Source organism: Melanerpes formicivorus, unplaced genomic scaffold (assembly GCF_026170545.1).
Source record: "Melanerpes formicivorus ecotype bairdi unplaced genomic scaffold, bMelFor1.0.p_v2 SCAF_1, whole genome shotgun sequence".
In the NCBI taxonomy this organism is placed as follows: domain Eukaryota; kingdom Metazoa; phylum Chordata; class Aves; order Piciformes; family Picidae; genus Melanerpes; species Melanerpes formicivorus.
Window position 1 is genome coordinate 30,104,110 of NW_027142353.1, and position 18,582 is coordinate 30,122,691.

General features: G+C 44.5%; 1 protein-coding gene across 5 annotated transcripts in view; it reads left to right on the forward strand.

The window, feature by feature from the left end:
- Window positions 1-8,093: 8,093 nt before the first annotated feature.
- The window catches only part of REV1 (REV1 DNA directed polymerase), a 59,666-nt gene continuing 49,177 nt past the window's right edge, over window positions 8,094-18,582 (forward strand). For 2 of the 5 annotated variants that reach the window (XM_068138528.1, XM_068138537.1), the window contains exons 1-2: window positions 8,106-8,336; window positions 8,954-9,154. In XM_068138528.1, the coding sequence (XP_067994629.1) occupies window positions 9,144-9,154 (11 nt within the window). In that variant the 5' untranslated portion in view covers window positions 8,106-8,336; window positions 8,954-9,143. Of the gene's footprint in view, window positions 8,337-8,953; window positions 9,155-18,582 lie in introns of all 5 variants that reach the window. The other 3 variants (XM_068138555.1, XM_068138547.1, XM_068138583.1) reach the window with 2 other exon arrangements.

An 18,582-nucleotide genomic window follows, 5' to 3' on the forward strand; every position in this document is an offset into this window, starting at 1 on the left:
GGGATTACTTAGCCTGGGGAAGAGGAGGCTCAGGGGTGACCTCGTTGCTCTCTACAACTACCTGAAGGGTGGTTGTAGCCAGGAAGGGGTTGGTCTCTTCTCCCAGGCAGCCAGCACCAGAACAAGAGGACACAGTCTCAAGCTCTGCCAGGGGAAGTTTAGGCTGGAGGTGAGGAGAAAGTTCTTCACCGAGAGAGTCATTCGTCATTGGAATGGGCTGCCCAGGGAGGTGGTGGAGTCACCATCCCTCGATGTGTTCAAGAGGAGATTGGACGTGGCACTTGGTGCCATGGTCTAGTCATGAGCTCTGTGGTGACAAGTTGGACTCAATGATCCTCGAGGTCTCTTCCAACCTTAGTGATACTGTGATACTGTAACCTGTTGGCATTACTAAAATGTCCAGAGAATAGAATAAACCAGGTTGGAAGAGACCTTCAAGATCATTGCGTCCAACCTATTATCCAATCCACCAAATCAACTAAACCATGCAAGCAAGCATCCTATCAAGTCTCCTCTTGAACACTCCCAATGATAGTGACTCCACCACCTCCCCGGGCAGCCCAGCCAACACTTTCAGAGGAAGTCAGTGCCCCCTTTTCTCAAATCTCTGCTGCCTGAATCAAAATCACCTCTGCATTTGCTTCTGAAAACTGAATTTGAGTTGGGGAGTCCCCAGCCTAGCATGAATTCAACACGGGTGACTCTTACAAGAGTTCCCTGACTAGCAGAACTAGAGTGAGAATGACATAGCTACTGCACAGTCCAGTAAAAGTTCATTAGCTTTCACATTGCACCCAGTTGCAGTTGTTTGGTGGTCAGGGGACTGCTGCCACAGAACAAGAGCTACAGAAGCTGCAAGCATTGTTGCCTGGTATGTAAAATCTGAGAGCAACAACTGGTTATCAGCTTGACATTATTGAGCCTCTCTGTTTGGAGATGGGATGAGGCTGGTGAGCTTTCTTTTACTGTATACTCAGCCTGGCTCTAGCAAAGCAATTGCAGTGCTTTTCGCTGTAAACTCAGCTACGTCCATCATCAGTAAATTTGCTGATGACACCAAGCTGGGGGCAGGAGTTGATCTGCTGGAGGCTGGACAGATGGGCAGAATCCAACGGCATGAGATTGAACACATCCAAGTGCCGGGTTCTGCACATTTGCCACAGCAACCCCATGCAGTGCTACAGGCTGGGGTCAGAGTGGATGGAGAGCAGCCAGGCAGAGAGGGACCTGGGGGTGCTGGTTGATGGTAGGCTGAACATGAGCCTGCAGTGTGCCCAGGCAGTCAAGAGGGCCAATGGCTTCCTGGCCTGCATCAGGAACAGTCTGGCCAGCAGGAACAGAGAGGTCATTCTCCCCCTGTACGCTGCACTGGTTAGGCTGCACCTTAAGTCCTGTGTCCAGTTCTGGGCCCCTCAGTTTAGGAAGGATGCTGACTTGCTGGAACGTGTCCAGAGAAGGGCGACGAAGTTGGTGAGGGGCTTGGAACACAAGCCTTATGAGGGGAGGCTGAGGGAGCTGGGGATGCTTAGCCTGGAGGAGACTCAGGGGTGACCTTATTGCTCTCTACAACTACCTGAAGGGAGGTTGTAGACAGGCAGAGTTTGGTCTCTTCTCCCAGGCAGCCAGCACCAGAACAAGAGGACACAGTCTCAGGCTGTGCCAGGGCAGGTTTAGGCTGGATGTTAGGAAGAAGTTCTACACAGAGAGAGTGATTGCCCATTGGAATGGACTGCCCAGGGAGGTGGTGGAGTCACCATCATTGGAGGTGTTCAGGAGGAGACTTGATGGGGTGCTTGGTGCCATGGTTTAATTGATTAGGTGAGTTGGATTGGTTGATAGGTTGGATGAGATGATCTTGAAGATCTCTTCCAACCTGGTCTATTCTATTCTATTCTAAATCAGGAAGCAATGGAATAGACAATAATAGAATCTTAGCATTGTTTGGGCTGGGAAAAACCTTTAAGATCAAGTCCAACTGTTCATCCACCACTGCCAAGTCCACCACTAAACCATGCACCCTAGTCCTACATCCACACATCTTTTAAATACCTCCAAGCATGGTGACTCAACCACTTTTCTGGGCAGCCTATTCCAGTGCTTGACAACCCTTGTAGTGAATACATTTTTACTAATGTCCAATCAAAACTTACCCTGCAACATGAGGTAATTTCCTCTTATCAGTTGTTATCTGGGAGAAAAGACCAACCCTCATCTTGCTACAACCTCCACTAAGCTGTTCTTCTCTGTGGAATAGCAAAATATTTGCCTTTCTATGTACTACGCAGCGCAAGATCACCCTGGGAAACATGCCAAGACTAGGAGGAGAAAAGGGAATGAGGAGAAATCTTCCATTCGTGACTTTATATACCTTTCCCAACAATAAGAGGCACAGAGTTGTGCTGTATTTATGACAGCAGCCTCCAAAGTCTATAGCAGCTACAATCACCTCTTGGTCATGTATCCCATATTAGTCTTGAAGCATCATGACACTGAGCCTCTTGTGTTTCACCTGGAAATTCTTTTGTGCTGAAGTGACTGAAATTACATCAGATGTGGGTTTTTTTTGGTAAGGTGGAGCAGATTTTTACTTAGAAAGTGGGATTTATAGGTAAAGATTCCTCAGTGAGATAATGCTTACCTAATTGAGATGCCCCAGTTAAGAATGCAGTTCTACTGAAATCTGTACATACAGTGCCTCTGTCCCAGCCCCAGACAATTCCAAACTTGGTGAAAGCAGCAAGAATACATTTACTGAACTCAGTAAGCTCTAAGCCATGCTTCACTCTCTAAATATTTACACAATGAATAAACACATGACCCCATTCATAGCCTAGTGACTATAACCTAAAATGTTTCTCTGTCAGCTCACAAGCCTGTTGGGGCAGATGCACTGTAACATGTGAGCTTTACAAGGCATAGAAATTATTTATTACCGTTAACATCTGTCCCTTTCCCTAAATACTCCTATTTTTGTCCTCTTTTTAACAATAATTCCTTTTTCTGTTTCTTCTTAAACTACTACTGGCCTATTTTAACTAATTGTATGTATTTTTTGCAGAATGTATAGTATGGCTACATCAAGCTTTTTCACTGTTACCGCCTACCTCAGCTTTACTTCACAAAACAAAATAGTTCTCACCACATGCAGCTCTACAAAACTGTTGGCTCCTCTTATAATTTGTTTATGTCAGTCTCTATTTAAAACCGAAATATAATAATTGACTAACCATTTTAAAGCTGTTCATTCTAACCTAAATGAATCGTTATTCCACTTGTTTTTCTGTTTCACAACATCACCCCAGTGAAATAGCTCTATAAGGAAAAAATAATGCACACATCCCATCATGCAATATTTTTAACAGTTACTTTGCTCCAGACGAGCTAGGACTGAGAAGAGTAGAGATGTTTCTCAGCAAAACTGGAGAATGCTGGCCCAGTGAAATGGATGTATTTAGATAACATAACTTTTCTAAACAAAGTATTTTTCAGAACATTCTGTGTTTTTTTCAGGCAACATAATTATTGATCAAAAATTAGACAGAAAGTACCCCGCCACATCTCTAAAATTTGACGGGTTAAACCTGGCCAAAACTATAGTTGGTGCTTCCCTCTGGCAGGGAAAACACACTCTGAAGATGAATTTCATTAACATGCTGAGTGAAAGCCAAGTATTTGGGATTTTCTCATAAAGATGCTAGAAGACTGTAGAGAAGGATGCTTATGGTCAGGATTGTGCCCATAACATTTGTGTAGGATATATTTATCTCTGTGTTAACCCTCCTTTGTTCCCCCTCCTTTCTGGAGGCAGCAGGGGGGATCCTGGCGCCACTGAGTCCAGGTAAACAGCCTACCTGGGCGTGGTCTCACCCCTGTGGTACAAGAGGCAGGCTATATGTTTGTTTCCCTGGGTATAGCATATACTCAGGCCCTATTTGGTAGGTGTTAGTTCATTGGTTAATGTTTGCGTTAGCAACAGATGCTTATTGGACCAGTATTCACTGGGGCAAATGGTAAATAGGGGTCGTTTGGTAAATGAGCCCCCCCACCTCGGTGTTGGAGCCTGTGTGTGCGTGTGCCAGTGCTTCGGGAGGCCTCGTGGTCCTTTTGCCACCGTCACCCAGCTGCATGTGGTGCCGTGGACAGCACTCCGTGGGATCATAGTTTCATAGTTTCATTCAGGGTTGGAAGGGACCACAAGTATCATCTAGTTCCAACCCCCCTGCCATGGGCAGGGGCACCCCACACTAGATCAGGCTGCCCAGAGCCTCAGCCAGCCTGCTCTTAAACACCCCCAGGGACGGGGCCTCGACCACCTCCCTGGACAACACATTCCAGGGTTTCACCACTCTCATGGTGAAGGACCTCCTCCTCACATCTAGCCTGCATCTCCCCACCTCCAGCTTCATTCCATTCCCCCTAGTCCTATCACTACCTGAGATCTTGAGAAGTCCTTCCCCAGCCTTCCTGTAGGCCCCCTTCAGATACTGGAAGGCCACAATTAGGTCACCTCGGAGCCTTCGCTTCTGCAGACTGAACAGCCCCAACTCCTTCAGTCTGTCCTCATAGGAGAGGTGCTCCAGCCCTCTGATCATCCTTGTGGCCCTTCTCTGGACACGTTCCAGCACCTCCACATCCCTCTTGTAATAGGGGCTCCAGAACTGGACACAGTACTCCAGGTGGGGTCTCACCAGGGCTGAGTAGAGGGGGAGGATCACCTCCCTCGACCTGCTGGCCACACTTCTCCTGATGCAGCCCAGGATCTGATTGGCTTTGCGGGCTGCAAGTGCACATTGAGAGCTCATGTTGAGCTTCTCGTCCACCAGCACCCCCAAGTCTCTCTCTTCAGGGCTACTTTCCAGCCAGTCACTGCCCAGCCTGTATTTGTGCCTGGGATTGCCTCAACCCAGATGCAGGACCCTGCACTTGCTCTTATTGAACTTCATGAGGTTGGCTTGTGCCCACCTCTCCAGCCTGTCAAGGTCCCTCTGGATGGCCTCCCTTCCCTCCAGCCTGTCTGCTGCACCACACAGCTTGGTGTCATCAGCAAACTTGCTGAGGGTGCACTCAATGCCACTGTCCATGTCACCCACAAAGATGTTGAACAAGACAGGTCCCAGGACTGATCCCTGAGGGACTCTGCTTGTCACTGGCCTCCACTGGGACATGGAGCCATTGACAGCCACTCTTTGGGTGCGGCCATCAAGCCAGTTCCTTATCCATCTAGTGGTCCACCCATCAAACCCATGTGTCACCAGTTTGGAGACCAGGATGTTGTGCGGGACAGTGTCGAAGGCTTTGCTCAGGTCCAGGTAAATGACATCAGTTGCTCGCCCCTCATCTATTAATTTTGTCACCTGCTCATAGAAGGCCACCAGGTTGGTCAGGCAGGATTTGCCCTTGGCAAAGCCATGCTGACTGCTCCCAATCACCTCTTCACTATTCTTTTGAGTGAGTAGTGACTCCAGGAGGATCTGCTCCATGATCTTTCCAGACACAGAGGTGAGACTGACTGGCCTGTAGTTCCCTGGTTCCTCCTTCTTACCCTTTTTGAAGATGGGGGCAATGTTTCCCCTTTTCCAATCTGTGGGGACAACCGCTGCGTGATCCATCGCTGTAGGAGAAAACCTGGTAGCCCGTGTGAACCAGCGTTGCTGACCTGCCATAGCCCCCCTCCGAGCGAGGAACCTTTTGTATCCTGGGAGAGAACAGCAGAGCCACGCGGTGCGGCCACGCGGCCGGCGCCATTTCCTGTCTCCTTATTACGGCACATCCGTGCCACGTTGTCTGGATTATAAACATTATTAAGGAAAGACTCCACGAAGTTCTCAGCTTGTGAGTAAGCCAAGCCCTTCTTTACAGAGCTTCAGTTAGGACAGCGTTTATATTGCTGCGGGTGGAGGGTTGCCAGTCGCTGACCAACCCCTCCCCCGCCACTCTCTGACTCAGTTTTGATTATAAGTTCTGTGAATCATTTGATTTAAGTGCCCATACATAACATTCTGTAAAGATAGTTTCACTAACCGAATATTGATACCTGTGAAGGATGACTGTAAATACCCCGTTACGAAGTTTGTACATATATATAAATAAACTTACCTTTTCATTGATGGATCTGCCGTGCATTTCTGAGGGCATATCCACTACAAAGACTTCCTGTAAATATTTTCTCTATGTGAAATGAAGAAACTATATCCTGGCTAAAATGGCCGACATTCAACTAACCTAGGTAGACCTAACTTAACTTTTCCTTATCATATTTGGATACCATGAGTAGTATGTAACTAGCTAAGGGGAAAAGTCTGGATGCTCATAAAAATCTTAGTTTTATCACATAGGGCAAAGCACAAAAATACTTGAAATAGTAACATTTTTTCACAGAACAGGACAACTGTTCCTCTATCCTGATAAAACAGGTGGAAAAAAGAAGGTTCCACATATGGACATTTCTCACAGAGACATTACTGGAACCGAGTCCATGTGGGTAGACTGATGTGCTTCTAGCAAAACTGGAGTTTTGCCAAGTATCAGTGGGGACTCATAGTAGATATTAATTAGTACATTTGTAGGACAGGATATTTTCTATTTATAAAACAAACTGCATAACCAGAATTAAAACATGTCAGTAACAAGCAAGTTTTCTCTAAGTAGCACAACAAATAAAACCTAGTTTCCTAAAAATGGATCTTCTTTCTCTTACATTCTCATAGCACAATAACACCTACTTTCCTATACAAGGATATCTACATACCCTGTCTTTCCTTTTGGTCTTTCCTTCTTCCCAGCCTCCCCACAGACATGCTTCACAGCATCTCCAATGGACTCCCATAAGCTGTAACTGGGGAAGAACCAGAGAACAGCCCACACATGCTGTGACCAGTTTGGCACAGGAGTGTGCTGCCGGGTACTAGAAAGCTCAGCAAGAAAGTACTTGACCTCTCCAGTTATTTCACTGCTGCACTAATGAAACTTCTTGAGGCCGAGATCCCTTCCTCGGCCTGGGATGAAATGGCCACTTCATTTTAAAGTTACCAGAGAAGAGCAGGTAGCATAGTTGTGCTCCTTTCAGAAACCCGGCTACTTAAAAACACGGAATCACACGTGAAGAGCCAGTGGGTGGTGTTCTCATATCTAGTGAGCAAAGAGAATGAGCTCTGTGAGAAATCCTTTCTATTGTTAAGACTGGTGAAGCCTGAACCTGCCTCAACGTCCCTTAAGTCACCAGGCCCCAGCCACAATAGGGGCAGAGATGGGTTGTGATCTCAGATTTGCCATATTCTACAATGGCCTTGGACAGCCGAAGAACGCTGCAGGGGTGGCCTAATGCAGGCCTGAACGGAGGACTTAACTGAAGCGCGGGTAGAGATGATCTGCAAGGGCAAGGGTGCGGGTCGTACCACCGACACAACCCAACTCAGGCCTTCCTCTGAACAGCGGCCCTGGGAACGGCAACGGACAGTAGAAATGGGAGTGAGGTGTGCCGCTCCCGTCAGAGCAGAAGCTCCCACCTCCCTCCCTGGGGCGCGGCCGGCCCCAGGCCTGCGCCAGAAGCAGCAGACTGCCAAACTGGGGCCTGCCCGCCGCCTCCTGCTGCTGCCGCTCTCACGGCAGACGCGACCGTACTGCAGACAAACGCGGGTGCTACTCCCACCCACCGGCCGGCCAGCTCCCAGCGGTCCCGGAAGCGGGAGGGCCGGGCTACACTGCACAAACAGGGTTGTCCCTTTGTGAAACGTCTGCCCGCGCCGCCGCCGCCGCCGCCGCCGCTGCTCTTGCTGCAGCCCCCAGGCTTGCAGCGCGCCCCTCGGGCCGCCAGGGGGCGCTGCCGCCACGCCCCTTCGCAGCCCACCCAGGGCGTTGGGGTGGGAAAGCCGGAGAAGCGCACGGGCTGCTCGTGCCCGCCGCGAGAGCTCCCCAGCCCTCTCGGCGGAGCAGCACGCGACTTTCCGCGGGACGCGAGCCACTAGGGGGCGCGCCGGGGGCGGGCAGGCTAGCTGGCCTTGCCCGGCGCGCGCCGCTTGTTGACCGAGCGGCGGTTGGTGGCGCGAGACTCTGTCGTGACGCGCTCGCAGGAAGGACGGCGGGAGGAGGGGCCGCTGCTGGGGACACCGAGAGGGGGAGGAGAACGCGCCGGGGGGAGCAGAGGGAGAGGAAGGAAGGAAGGAAGAGGGAGAGCGCGGCCGGGGCTGAGAGCTGGGGAGGAGGAAGAAGAAGGCGGGCAGGAGGTGGTGAATGCGTGCGTCCGTGCCGGGGGCAGCCGCGATGTGAAGTCCTCAAGCGGCCCGGCAGGGCAGGAGGCGGCGGCGCCCCGGGAATGTGCGTCTGGGACGCAGCGAAAGGTGAGCAGCGGCGGGGAGCTGCCGGGAGCCGGTGCATAAACCACAACGGCCTTGGCCGCCCGGTGCTCGCAAGCGCGACTCTGTGCACGCGTGCGGGGGGCAGCTCGGGAAGGTGGGGGGAAAGAAGGAAGGGGGAGCCTGAGGCAGCCGCGGGGCCCGTGGATCCTGCCCTGTCTCAGCCCCTCCCTGGGCCCGCGGCCTGGTTCTCCCTGCCGCAGCTCTTCCCCAGCGCGGGACTTGGTGTGGGTGTGAGGAGGGTGGCGTGCGGGGTTATGTAACCAGCGCGGGCGGCCTCGTTCAACCCCGCTTTGCCCGCGCGCGCAGAGGGTGTGCTGGCGGGGGGGGGGGGGAGGGGGGGGGAGGTGGAGGAGGGAGGGAAAGGGAGTGGGACAGACCTCTGAGCTCGTGCGGGCGCGCCCTCTGCTAGTGGCCGAGGGTGTGCCGGGGATGCGGACCACTGCCACCCCAGGTCGGCCCTGCCCTTCCCCCGCCAGTCGCGGCACCGGTGTGTGTGCGTGTGCTGGTCACATGGGGCCTGCGCTTCAGACACAACACGGCTCCCCAGGCAGAGCCGGAGTGATGCCGCCAGCATTTTGCTAGCTAAGGGGTCATTGCAGGGATATAGGTTGGAGGAGGAAGAGGAAAGGCCAAGTCGTGGTGCAGCGTTGCCCTCGCGAACACCCCACGCGCTGAGGCAGTCAGCCGTAGCAGCATGCAGCCTGCGTTTATCCATCGTGTTTTGTCACAAGTTGTATTTGCTGAGCAATAGTGCTGTGTACAACCGGTCTGCGTAAAGGAAGAGGACCTATGCTTGATAAGTAAGCCTTTGCATACAGACACACGGGTACATACGTGTTCACTGATGCTTCTTCACCCCTGCTGCATTTTACTGTATAGTTACCATTGACTTGATTTGTGATACTGAGCAAAAAGCCCCTGATGAGAGGTGCATAGTGTATCAATCTTAGAGGAGAGATAGTATCACGAGCATGTGATTTTTGGGTAGAAAATATCTTGTGTTGTATACTGTAATATTACATTATTTCTGATGCTTTAAGATTAATGTCTAAGTTTTCAAAATGACAGAGCTGTGAATACTCTGAGCTGTGAATACTCTGCTTGTGTTAATGGGAGTTGTTTAATTGTAAAAAGATGAGTTGATGTATGCATCTTGATTTAGAATCCAGGTCCAATCCCAGATTTGATACTGTAGTCCAAAGAAGCAAAAATAGGATTGTAGTTTTAAAATCCAAATTCTTTATTTTAGACGCTGTTGTTGATCAGATTTAACTGCTTAAAACAGTTCTCCAATTGCCATTAGTTGATAGAGGTTATAGTTAAAATTTATTTCTGGAATAGTTCTGTCTGACTGAGGTTTATAACATTTAACACAGAAATCTGAATCTCTGGCAAATTGTTTGCCATCTTGTCTTAAGCATGTAGTTATTATCCATTCCCACCATATTGGAATTTTGTTCAGTCCATTTCTTCCACTGGATAATGTATACAATCCCTGTTAGTAAATAATCCCAAACTGTCAGACTGGAGGTCATTGGTAGGGCAGTATTAGTAGAGGCACACAGAATGCAGACACCTGCCTTGTGACTCACTGATGTTTAACTACTTGAGGATAGTTTTAAAAGTAAAGCTCTAATACAAAAATTACATTAGCATATTTCAAGCCTCAGTAGTGAATTGATTGTATGTTTTTCAATGTATGGTACATGTATCTTCAACACATTATTCAGTAACTGGTATTTCAAACATAGCACCAGTCCTATCTGGGTGGTATATAGATACTCAGTCGCAGCCTGTTCTGGTGCAGTGATAGTGTCTTGTACCTGAGTGCTGATTTTGATGAATGTGTTGTGAGCCCTTGACCCAGATGTCTTTTTTTAAAGAAGTTTTGTGGCAGATTTTGAGGCTTTCTACCATCCCTTTCAGGTACTCGAGATTTATTTTTTTTTTTTTTTTTTAATAAGAATGATTCAAACAGAAAACCTGCTTTTGAGTAAGTGGAAAAAAATTAGTATGATTGTACAAACTTTTTTTTTTTAATCAGCTGTTTAGGACAAGCAGGAAAAGAAAAACCTGCCTGACCCCATCATGTACTTTCCCCATGTAATTTGTTAGCTATTGTTTGTTTAATGATGAATTAATTCTTTTGTATTGTACATTTTCCTGTTTTTATTAGAAGTGTACATTGTTATCACTAAGATCTCTGCCAGCTCTTAGCAGTGTGTTTTCCAGGAAGAGATATAACAAGTGACTTAAATATCCAAAGTTGAAACTCTCCCTCAAGAATACAGTGTGGATTAATTTGGTGATAGTGCCATTTGTTTACCTAAGCATAGCAAAATCAGAAGAAAATGGAATCTAACATAAATGAGAGCAGTCATGGAACTATAAAGAAATAAGTAAGAGAGAAAATCTAAATGGATGTGAAAAAGCATCTACTTTTGAGTAATTCTCAAATGTGTAAGACAGCATACTTAGAATTGTAGAATTGTTAGGTTTGGAAGGGACCTCAAGGATCATCTAGTTCCAGCCCTCCTGCCACGGGCAGGGACACCTCACACTAGATCAGTAAACCACAGTAGCGTGACCACACTACAAGCAATGAGGTATCAATATGTGTACTTCTTTGTAAATAGAGAAAAGAGAATGCCAGGTATAAAGGAAACTAGAAAACAATTCCTGTCAGTAATCAGGGCATCACTGCTTCACTGCAGCACATTGACCATAGTGCTGGGCCCAGGAGACAAACTGTCTTGTATCCAATGGCAAAATTTTATAGAATTATCATAGAATTATAGAATGGTTTGGGTCAGAAGGGAGCTTGAGATTGTTTAGTTCCAAATCCCCTGCCATGGGCAGGGACAACTTCCACTAGACCAGGTTCTTCAAGGCTCTGTCCAGCCTGGCCTTGAACCTTCTCCAGGGAGGAGACATCCACAACTTGAGTGGGCAATTTCCATTATTTCTGAAAGCAAATGTGCAGTGTCTCCTGAAAAATCCCTGCTGATAGCAAGATACTGCCCACAGATAAGCTGGGGTCTGGTGTTCTCCAAGGCAGATTTGATCCACCTTGACTTGGGAGCTGTTAGTGAGGCAGCTTGCCCAGAGTTATTCAATAATCTATTACAGTGAGCAGTGGTGTTTATACCCTGTGTCTTGCAGAGTGATGTCAAGTGACAGCAACCAAGCAACTTCTTAATTTGGTTTCATCTCCTTGATAAGACTATGTCTATATTAGTACGTGGAACTGGACAAGGGAAGGTGGAAGCATCCTTTTTTGAGAGAGAGATGTATGTGTGTTTCTCCCTGAGAGCAGCTTTCTTCTCTGTTGTGGAAACCAGACACCATTTTAATTTGAGACACAAATATTTGTAGGGAGGAGAATCTTCTGTGTCTTTGGTCTCCCCATTTTTTTATTTCATATGGAGTAGTAGTTTGAAATGTGGTTGCTTGCATAAGTAAAGCTTGGCCATACTGCGTTTAACTCTTCCGTGTTGATTTTGCTTTCTGTTCTTGGCTCTCTGTGAATACTTCAACTAGATCCCAACATAAGGAAATTATCAGCTGTATTGTCCTAATTTGGTCTACTTGAATTCATACAGACCTTTTCAGCTTCTTGATTTATGAAAGTAAATAATCCTGAAAAGGGAGAAAGCTAATTTCACTCAGGAGAAAATACTGCTCAAGTACCTTGCAGAGGCATTCTTGCAAATGCATGTGAATTGATCTGAATGCCAAAATGTGAAAGCAGTGCTGAAACTGTGTGGAGTAAGGTTGAGAACTGCTCCAAGGTTTTTTCCATATTGACTTGTAGATTGGCAATATTTTGCTAGATTTTTTGCTATAATTTTGGGTCAAGTTCTAGTTGTCAATGCATACCTTGAGTAAAATAAACTTCTATTCATGTTGTTTATGGCTTTATATTTTTGAAGTGGCTGAAATAAGCTGTTAGTTCAGGGCATGATGAGTCAGCATCTTGGACAAACAGTTGTACTTCATTTAGATTATTTTTGAACTAGGAGCTGTTGCTGTTTCAGGAAAGTAGTGGAATTGATGGTGGTTCTTACAGTCAGAAAAGTCCATGACCTCATGGCAAGCATGGTAAATGATTAGTGCCATTTACCAAATAGAGTACCTGTATTTTGCCATTTTGTGCTTTAGAATGCAACTCTCAGTTGAGCTAAGGATCTAAAATAATGGTCTGTCAGAGAATCCACAAATAAACTAGGTTATAAAGGAAAAAATATTTCTGTTTGTTTTGATCTCTCCATTTACTAGTCTTGTTGGTCTGAACTGATAAAAAAGTAATATCCATGGACTAAAGAAAGATGTAGAAAACTTGAGTAGAAACTTAAAAATTCAAGGCTAAACATAGAGGTTGTATCTCGTAGAGACTTAAACCAGAAATTTGCAGCTTTGAGAGTTTTAAAGGCAAATCAGAAAAACATTTGGGAACCTGACTGCAATGTCAGTTGGAATTGAGTAATGTCATTCAAAAGCTGCTGGAACAGAAAATCAACCTATTTAAATACTGAATGTGTACTCATCAGTGCTTTTAATTCTAAAGTTACTTGAGTTCTTGGAGTTTTGCTACTGTGTTTAGTGTTGCTCACATGTGAGTAGAGAGATGGTCTCCCTTAGTATCTGACATCAGCTATGATTAGCAAAGTGTTTTCTTTTCCCTGAAAAGCCTGACCTCAGCAGCTGCTCAGTGTACATTGGTAACATTGGAATGAGCATAAAGCACAACTGCCCTGGGCACTTCGGGAAAAAATAGCTTGTAGAGAAGTGGTGCCTTCTCATTATGTCAATTAAAGTGTCAGCCCAGAGAGTGTATCAATTTCCAATGCCATTCTCTGTTGCCAAAGTGGTTAATCTGAGCAATCTGGGTAGTGAGCAAATTGATCAACCACAAGACCCTTGTTTTGTATGTATACATGCACACAAACACCCACATATATGTGCACATGTGTGTGTGTGTATATATACACCCATACATACACTTGTGTAGGCAAATCCACAAAATCGGTCAGAAATGTGTAGTCTCTTTTGACAAGATTTCACAAGTGTGCTGTCCTGAAGTCTGAGGAGGCTGAAGATAATGTCAGAGATTTTCACCAACAGAGTTAAGAAATGTTAATAAATTCTGAGCATTCACAGATTCCCTGCTTTGATCACCTCAGGAAAATTTTGCAGTTATTTATTTTGATCAATTATACCTCCACATGTCAACTTTACCTACATCATTAAATTTTTCTTTAGCTCTGCACAGACATTTCCTTCAGTTGTACCTAAGAACTTTTATTGTTTGGGAGGAAGTATGGTTTATTTATTTTCCTTTATTTAGTACCTGCTGAGGCTTAAACTATGGCATAGCATAAGCTTCTTATTAGGACACAAGTTGTGGGACTGAGTTACTGTCAGACTGAGTGCACAAATGACAAACTTACTGACCAAGTTCTCATGGTCTATTAGGTGGAAAAAATTAACATCCTAGTCTTCCTTTTAACAGAGAAGAGTTTGTTTTCAAAAACTACAGGCAGCTAAGCATAGGGACTTGAAGGAAGAATATCCAGTTCGTATATTCATCTTGCTTGTTGTTTCAAATACTCAAGTCCAAGGCAGAAAGAGAATTTTCTTTTTTTGATTTACAACCCGTTCACTGAGTTGCTACTGAAAGTCCTAATTCCACAAGATACACTTCTTCATCTATCTTGATATAATAGATTTTATTCTGGAACGTAGGTATTTAGAAACTGGCATAAAGATTGCAAGTGTGCTAAGTTCTCTTAGGGTTGAATATCCAAAAGAATGTAAGTGCAGAAGAGAAATAACAAAGTCCATTCCTGAAGTCTGCTGTGCATTTGTGGCAGTAAGAACAGTTGTATGAAACAAACAGTTGTATGAAACAGTTGGATGTACTTTATCTACATGGTTTATTATAAAATAAAATTTATGAAGAGCCACTCATCATTGAGAACAGGATGAAGTTTTACCAGACAATATAGAAATGTTGAAACTGAAGCCAGTTTTCTGTGAGCAGAAGAAAAAAAACCAACCAAGTTAAACCACTGCTTGTGACAAACTCTAAACAGACTAGCTGCTACTGAGTGTTATTCCTAGGGGGGAATGAAACATTGACAGTTGGTCTCAAATTGAATCTGGCTTGCTATTTTTCAAAGAACTAAATGTCTCAAATGCTGTGTATAAAAGCAAAAGGAGTATCTTGAAAACAGACTGCTCGAAGCTGGTGAAGACCGCAGTAATGCTGTTTTCAGTACCTTATGGTCAAGGTTCTTTAAGTTGTGATAATTGAAAGAATTGTCTGTCCAAGACTCTTAAGTCAGTTCTGAAAAGGTCTAAACGTTTTGTCCTGTAGAGCTCTCATGTAAATTTTTGTCTGTTGTTCAACTGCATTAGGTCATTGCAGTGATTCACCAACGATAGAATTGCATATTTTTCAGTTGTTACTTGTATGTAAAGTAATTAGTCCTTGATGTTAAAGTAAACTGGTTTGAAATAAAAGCACTTTGAGTTGCAAAAATAGTGCATTTATTAATTTGGATTAGTTTAGCAAAGATTTCCTGCATTGACCTTACGGTCAGAGTATAGTTACTTGATTTTTTGCTGTCAAGCCCAAATGAAAGTATGTACAGAACACCTTCTTTAAATAGTCATCTACACAAAAGGATTTTGTTTTTTTCTGAGCTTAATATGGGTTGTGTGCTATGTCACCTTTCTAGCAACTGCCATGGATTTTCATATTTTAGGAAAAAACCCAGAAAAACAGTATTAATTAATGTCTCATACTTCACTAACAGTTTGCTGTCTCATTTGCCCCAGATTTTAATGATTATTCTTTTCTAATTCATAATCTTAGGTTTCCTCATAGAAGATGGGATGGTGTTGGGTGGTTTTGGGACATATTTTTCAAGTGTCCTTCAGCTAATTTAACTTCTTTAAAATGTCGTGCAAGATTGAACTGCAAAACAGAACTTGCTGGTTGACCCTGTAACATCAAGTGCTTGTAGTTAGAAACAATTATGGCATGGTCTAAAACATGTGGCATAAATGGGGAAGTTGTTTCATTGTTAACTTTATTTGAAAACTCGTGTGTTACGGAAAAGATGAGGTAGCCTATCCCTCCTCTTTACTGGGGACTGAAAAAAACAAGCTTGTCTAGTTAGTAAATAGTAGCTAGCTCACTGCAACTCTGTATCCACATTTACACCACAATTGCAGCCATCACTCTAAAAGGCGGTTTCTACAAATAGCAAATATAATCTTAAGGTCCCACAGACAATGAAAGGACCAGTTCCATCAGTTCTTCTTTCCTGGCCTGTCTGCTTTAGCTTTGTCTGATGCTTTTGTGAGTCAATTCAGCTTGCTGAACTAATAGGAAACTAAAAAATTATGTAAATCTTCTACTGATTTAGTGAGCTGGGTTGCACAAAGGACCAGTACAAACATAGGGGGCGACAGAGATTGGAATCAATACGGCTGACCAATATGATCGAGTATTGTTCCATTATTGTTCCAGTATTGCAGGCCTATGGTGCGAGTATAGCACAGTAAAGTGTAGAAGAAGAAGAGACAGGAAAGGCAGAATTGCGTAGCAAGGGAACTTCTACAACTTATATAAACTCGGAGTGCCTTGTTGGCATGGCTTCATTGGTTCCCTATGAGTGACCACACATTGCACTATTATAGATTATTGGTCCAACTACTAATGACACACAAGGTTTGTTAATGCAGGTGCATGTCCTGTTGTTCCAAGATAACTTTCCATGTTTATAGCTACCAATGTCTTGTTTTAGTTACATGCTGCAGGCACAGCACTGTTTTTCTACACTGCTAGCTGGCTCTGCATTTATGCTGAGCTTGGCCTACCACCATGTCAGGCTCTAGGCCTGCACTGCCAGATTGCTCTCACTGCTCGTGGCTGGCATTGCCACATAGGGGTTGTGTGAATTTGACGGTAGTGTTTGAGGTTCAGAAGAAGAGGTAAAGCCTGTTAGGCTAGCAGAGGTTTGAGACCAGAACTGTCCCTTTTGGTGGCAGTCAGCCATCAAGTTGACTTGACCATCTTACAAAACTTGACCCTGAGAGTTTTTTTCCCTGCCTAGAATAAAATTCAGTTCCTTTGCAACATACTTACTAATCTATTTTAATATGGAACAGTAGTGTTAACTCAGAATTGTCCCAAATCACAGATTTAATAATACAGTTTGGTTTTTTTTTAAGTTACTAACTATTTTAAAAATTATTTTTAAGTTCTTTTGTTGGATTCTGATCTTTTCAATATGTGGTAGAAAAGTTTTAGACCCATTTGCAGCATCTCTTTTCCAGAAAACTGCCAAGAATAGGACGCTCTTGTGCTGAGAAACATGTAAACACATAAAACAGCTCTTTCCTCAAAGGGCTTGCAGATTAGTGCCAAGTAGAGCTGTGAGTTTGATGTGGGACACGGAATGTACATGCATGAAACTCAAACAGGCCACAATAATGGAAACAATGGCTAAGCCTGGTGAGCTGGAATGGATTCAGTATACAGTTCAAGCAGAAGATTCTGACACTCATCAGCAACAACATGAGATACCCATACTTCTGTTAGCAGTAGGGTTACATTTTAAAAAATAAAGCTTGTGTTGTTTGAATATGTTAATTAAATCAAGTTCATTTGCCTTAGAGGACACTCACAGGATGTTCACTCTGGTCAGAAATGCAAAATAACTATTGCAATATGTTGTACTTTCACTCAGCTTTCAGTTACCTGAAACTGGATTATCTGAATTGGATGTTGCTTGTGTCACATATTTAGACACAGATTTGGTAGTGTTATTCACTGATTCGCAATGCAGCCTCATTTTATCTTTGGAAGTAGTCCATATACTCTCCTATAGTACCTGTTCTGCCAGATCCAAGTTGGCTACTTGAAGAAGCAGCAGAAATGTATCTGTAGCATATACCTGGAAAAATGAAGAGCATGACAGGCACAGTTCAAGTTTGGGCAACACTAGGACTGACCTGGAAATAAAAGTCCATAAGGATCCAGTCCCACTTACTAGAGAGCCACTGAGATTTCTGTTCTGTGTTCCTAAGCATTTTCCCCATAATACCAGAGGGTTTTGGACTGGGTTTGTTCATTACCTGCCTTGCCCCAGCTGTCCAAGATAATGGAAAGCCTCTTACACCATACTGAGTTTAGTATTTTCAAGAGTTAACTTTCCTGCATCAGATTGTGTGTGCTACAGATGAGATTAAAACAAATGATAACCCATATCAACATTCACATCTATATTCTTTGTATTATGATCTAAAATCTCATTGTGCAACTCTTCTATATGCACAGACACATTTATAGAGTTGGAGAAGAGGAGGCTCAGGGGAGATCTTCTTGCTCTGTGCAACTACCTGAAGGGAGGTTGTAGACAGGCGGGGGCTGGTCTCTTCTCCCAGGCAACCAGCACCAGAACAAGAGGACACAGTCTCAAGCTGTGCCAGGGGAGGTTTAGATTGGATGTTAGGAAGAAATTCTTCATAGAGTGATTGCCCATTGGAATGGGCTGCCTGGGGAGGTAGTGGGGTTGCCATCATTGGAGGTGTTTAGGAGGAGACTTGATGGAGTCTTGGTTGCATGGTTTTGTTGATTAGATAGTGTTGGGTGATGGGTTGGACATGATGATCTTGAGGGTCTCTTCCAGTCTATATTCTATTCTATTCTATTCTTAGGCTTAACATTTAATGCCATCATGAAATGCTATTTATGGGCTTTGATTAACAGTCTTTAACAATAGAATTAAATGTTTGTGGACTAGAAAGTATAATGCTAGGCCTGTGGAGCAGTATGCAAAGAGATGTTACATGGCTTTCTCTAGTGGGCTATATTGAGTATTTCTGAGCCACCAAGTACAAAGTGTGAATACTCTTAGTTTCTTTTATAGCTTCAATTTTGGAAAAGATTGCCCAATAGAAACAAGAACTTTGAAGTGCCCTATTTTAGAAGAGTAAGATTTTACTATTTGTATATGGTCTAGAGAAAGATGCAGGGCCAAATTATGTTCATTTTCATCACAGGAGTTGCTGACTTATTTTCTTTAAAAATAGCTTTTCTTGCACTGGAAACTTGGGGTAATAAACTAGATCTACCTTTACAGGCCTTTGTGCAGTTTCAGAATTTTTTGGTATTTATCTTCTAATTGTTGAAGATTTGTTAGTGCTCACAGGT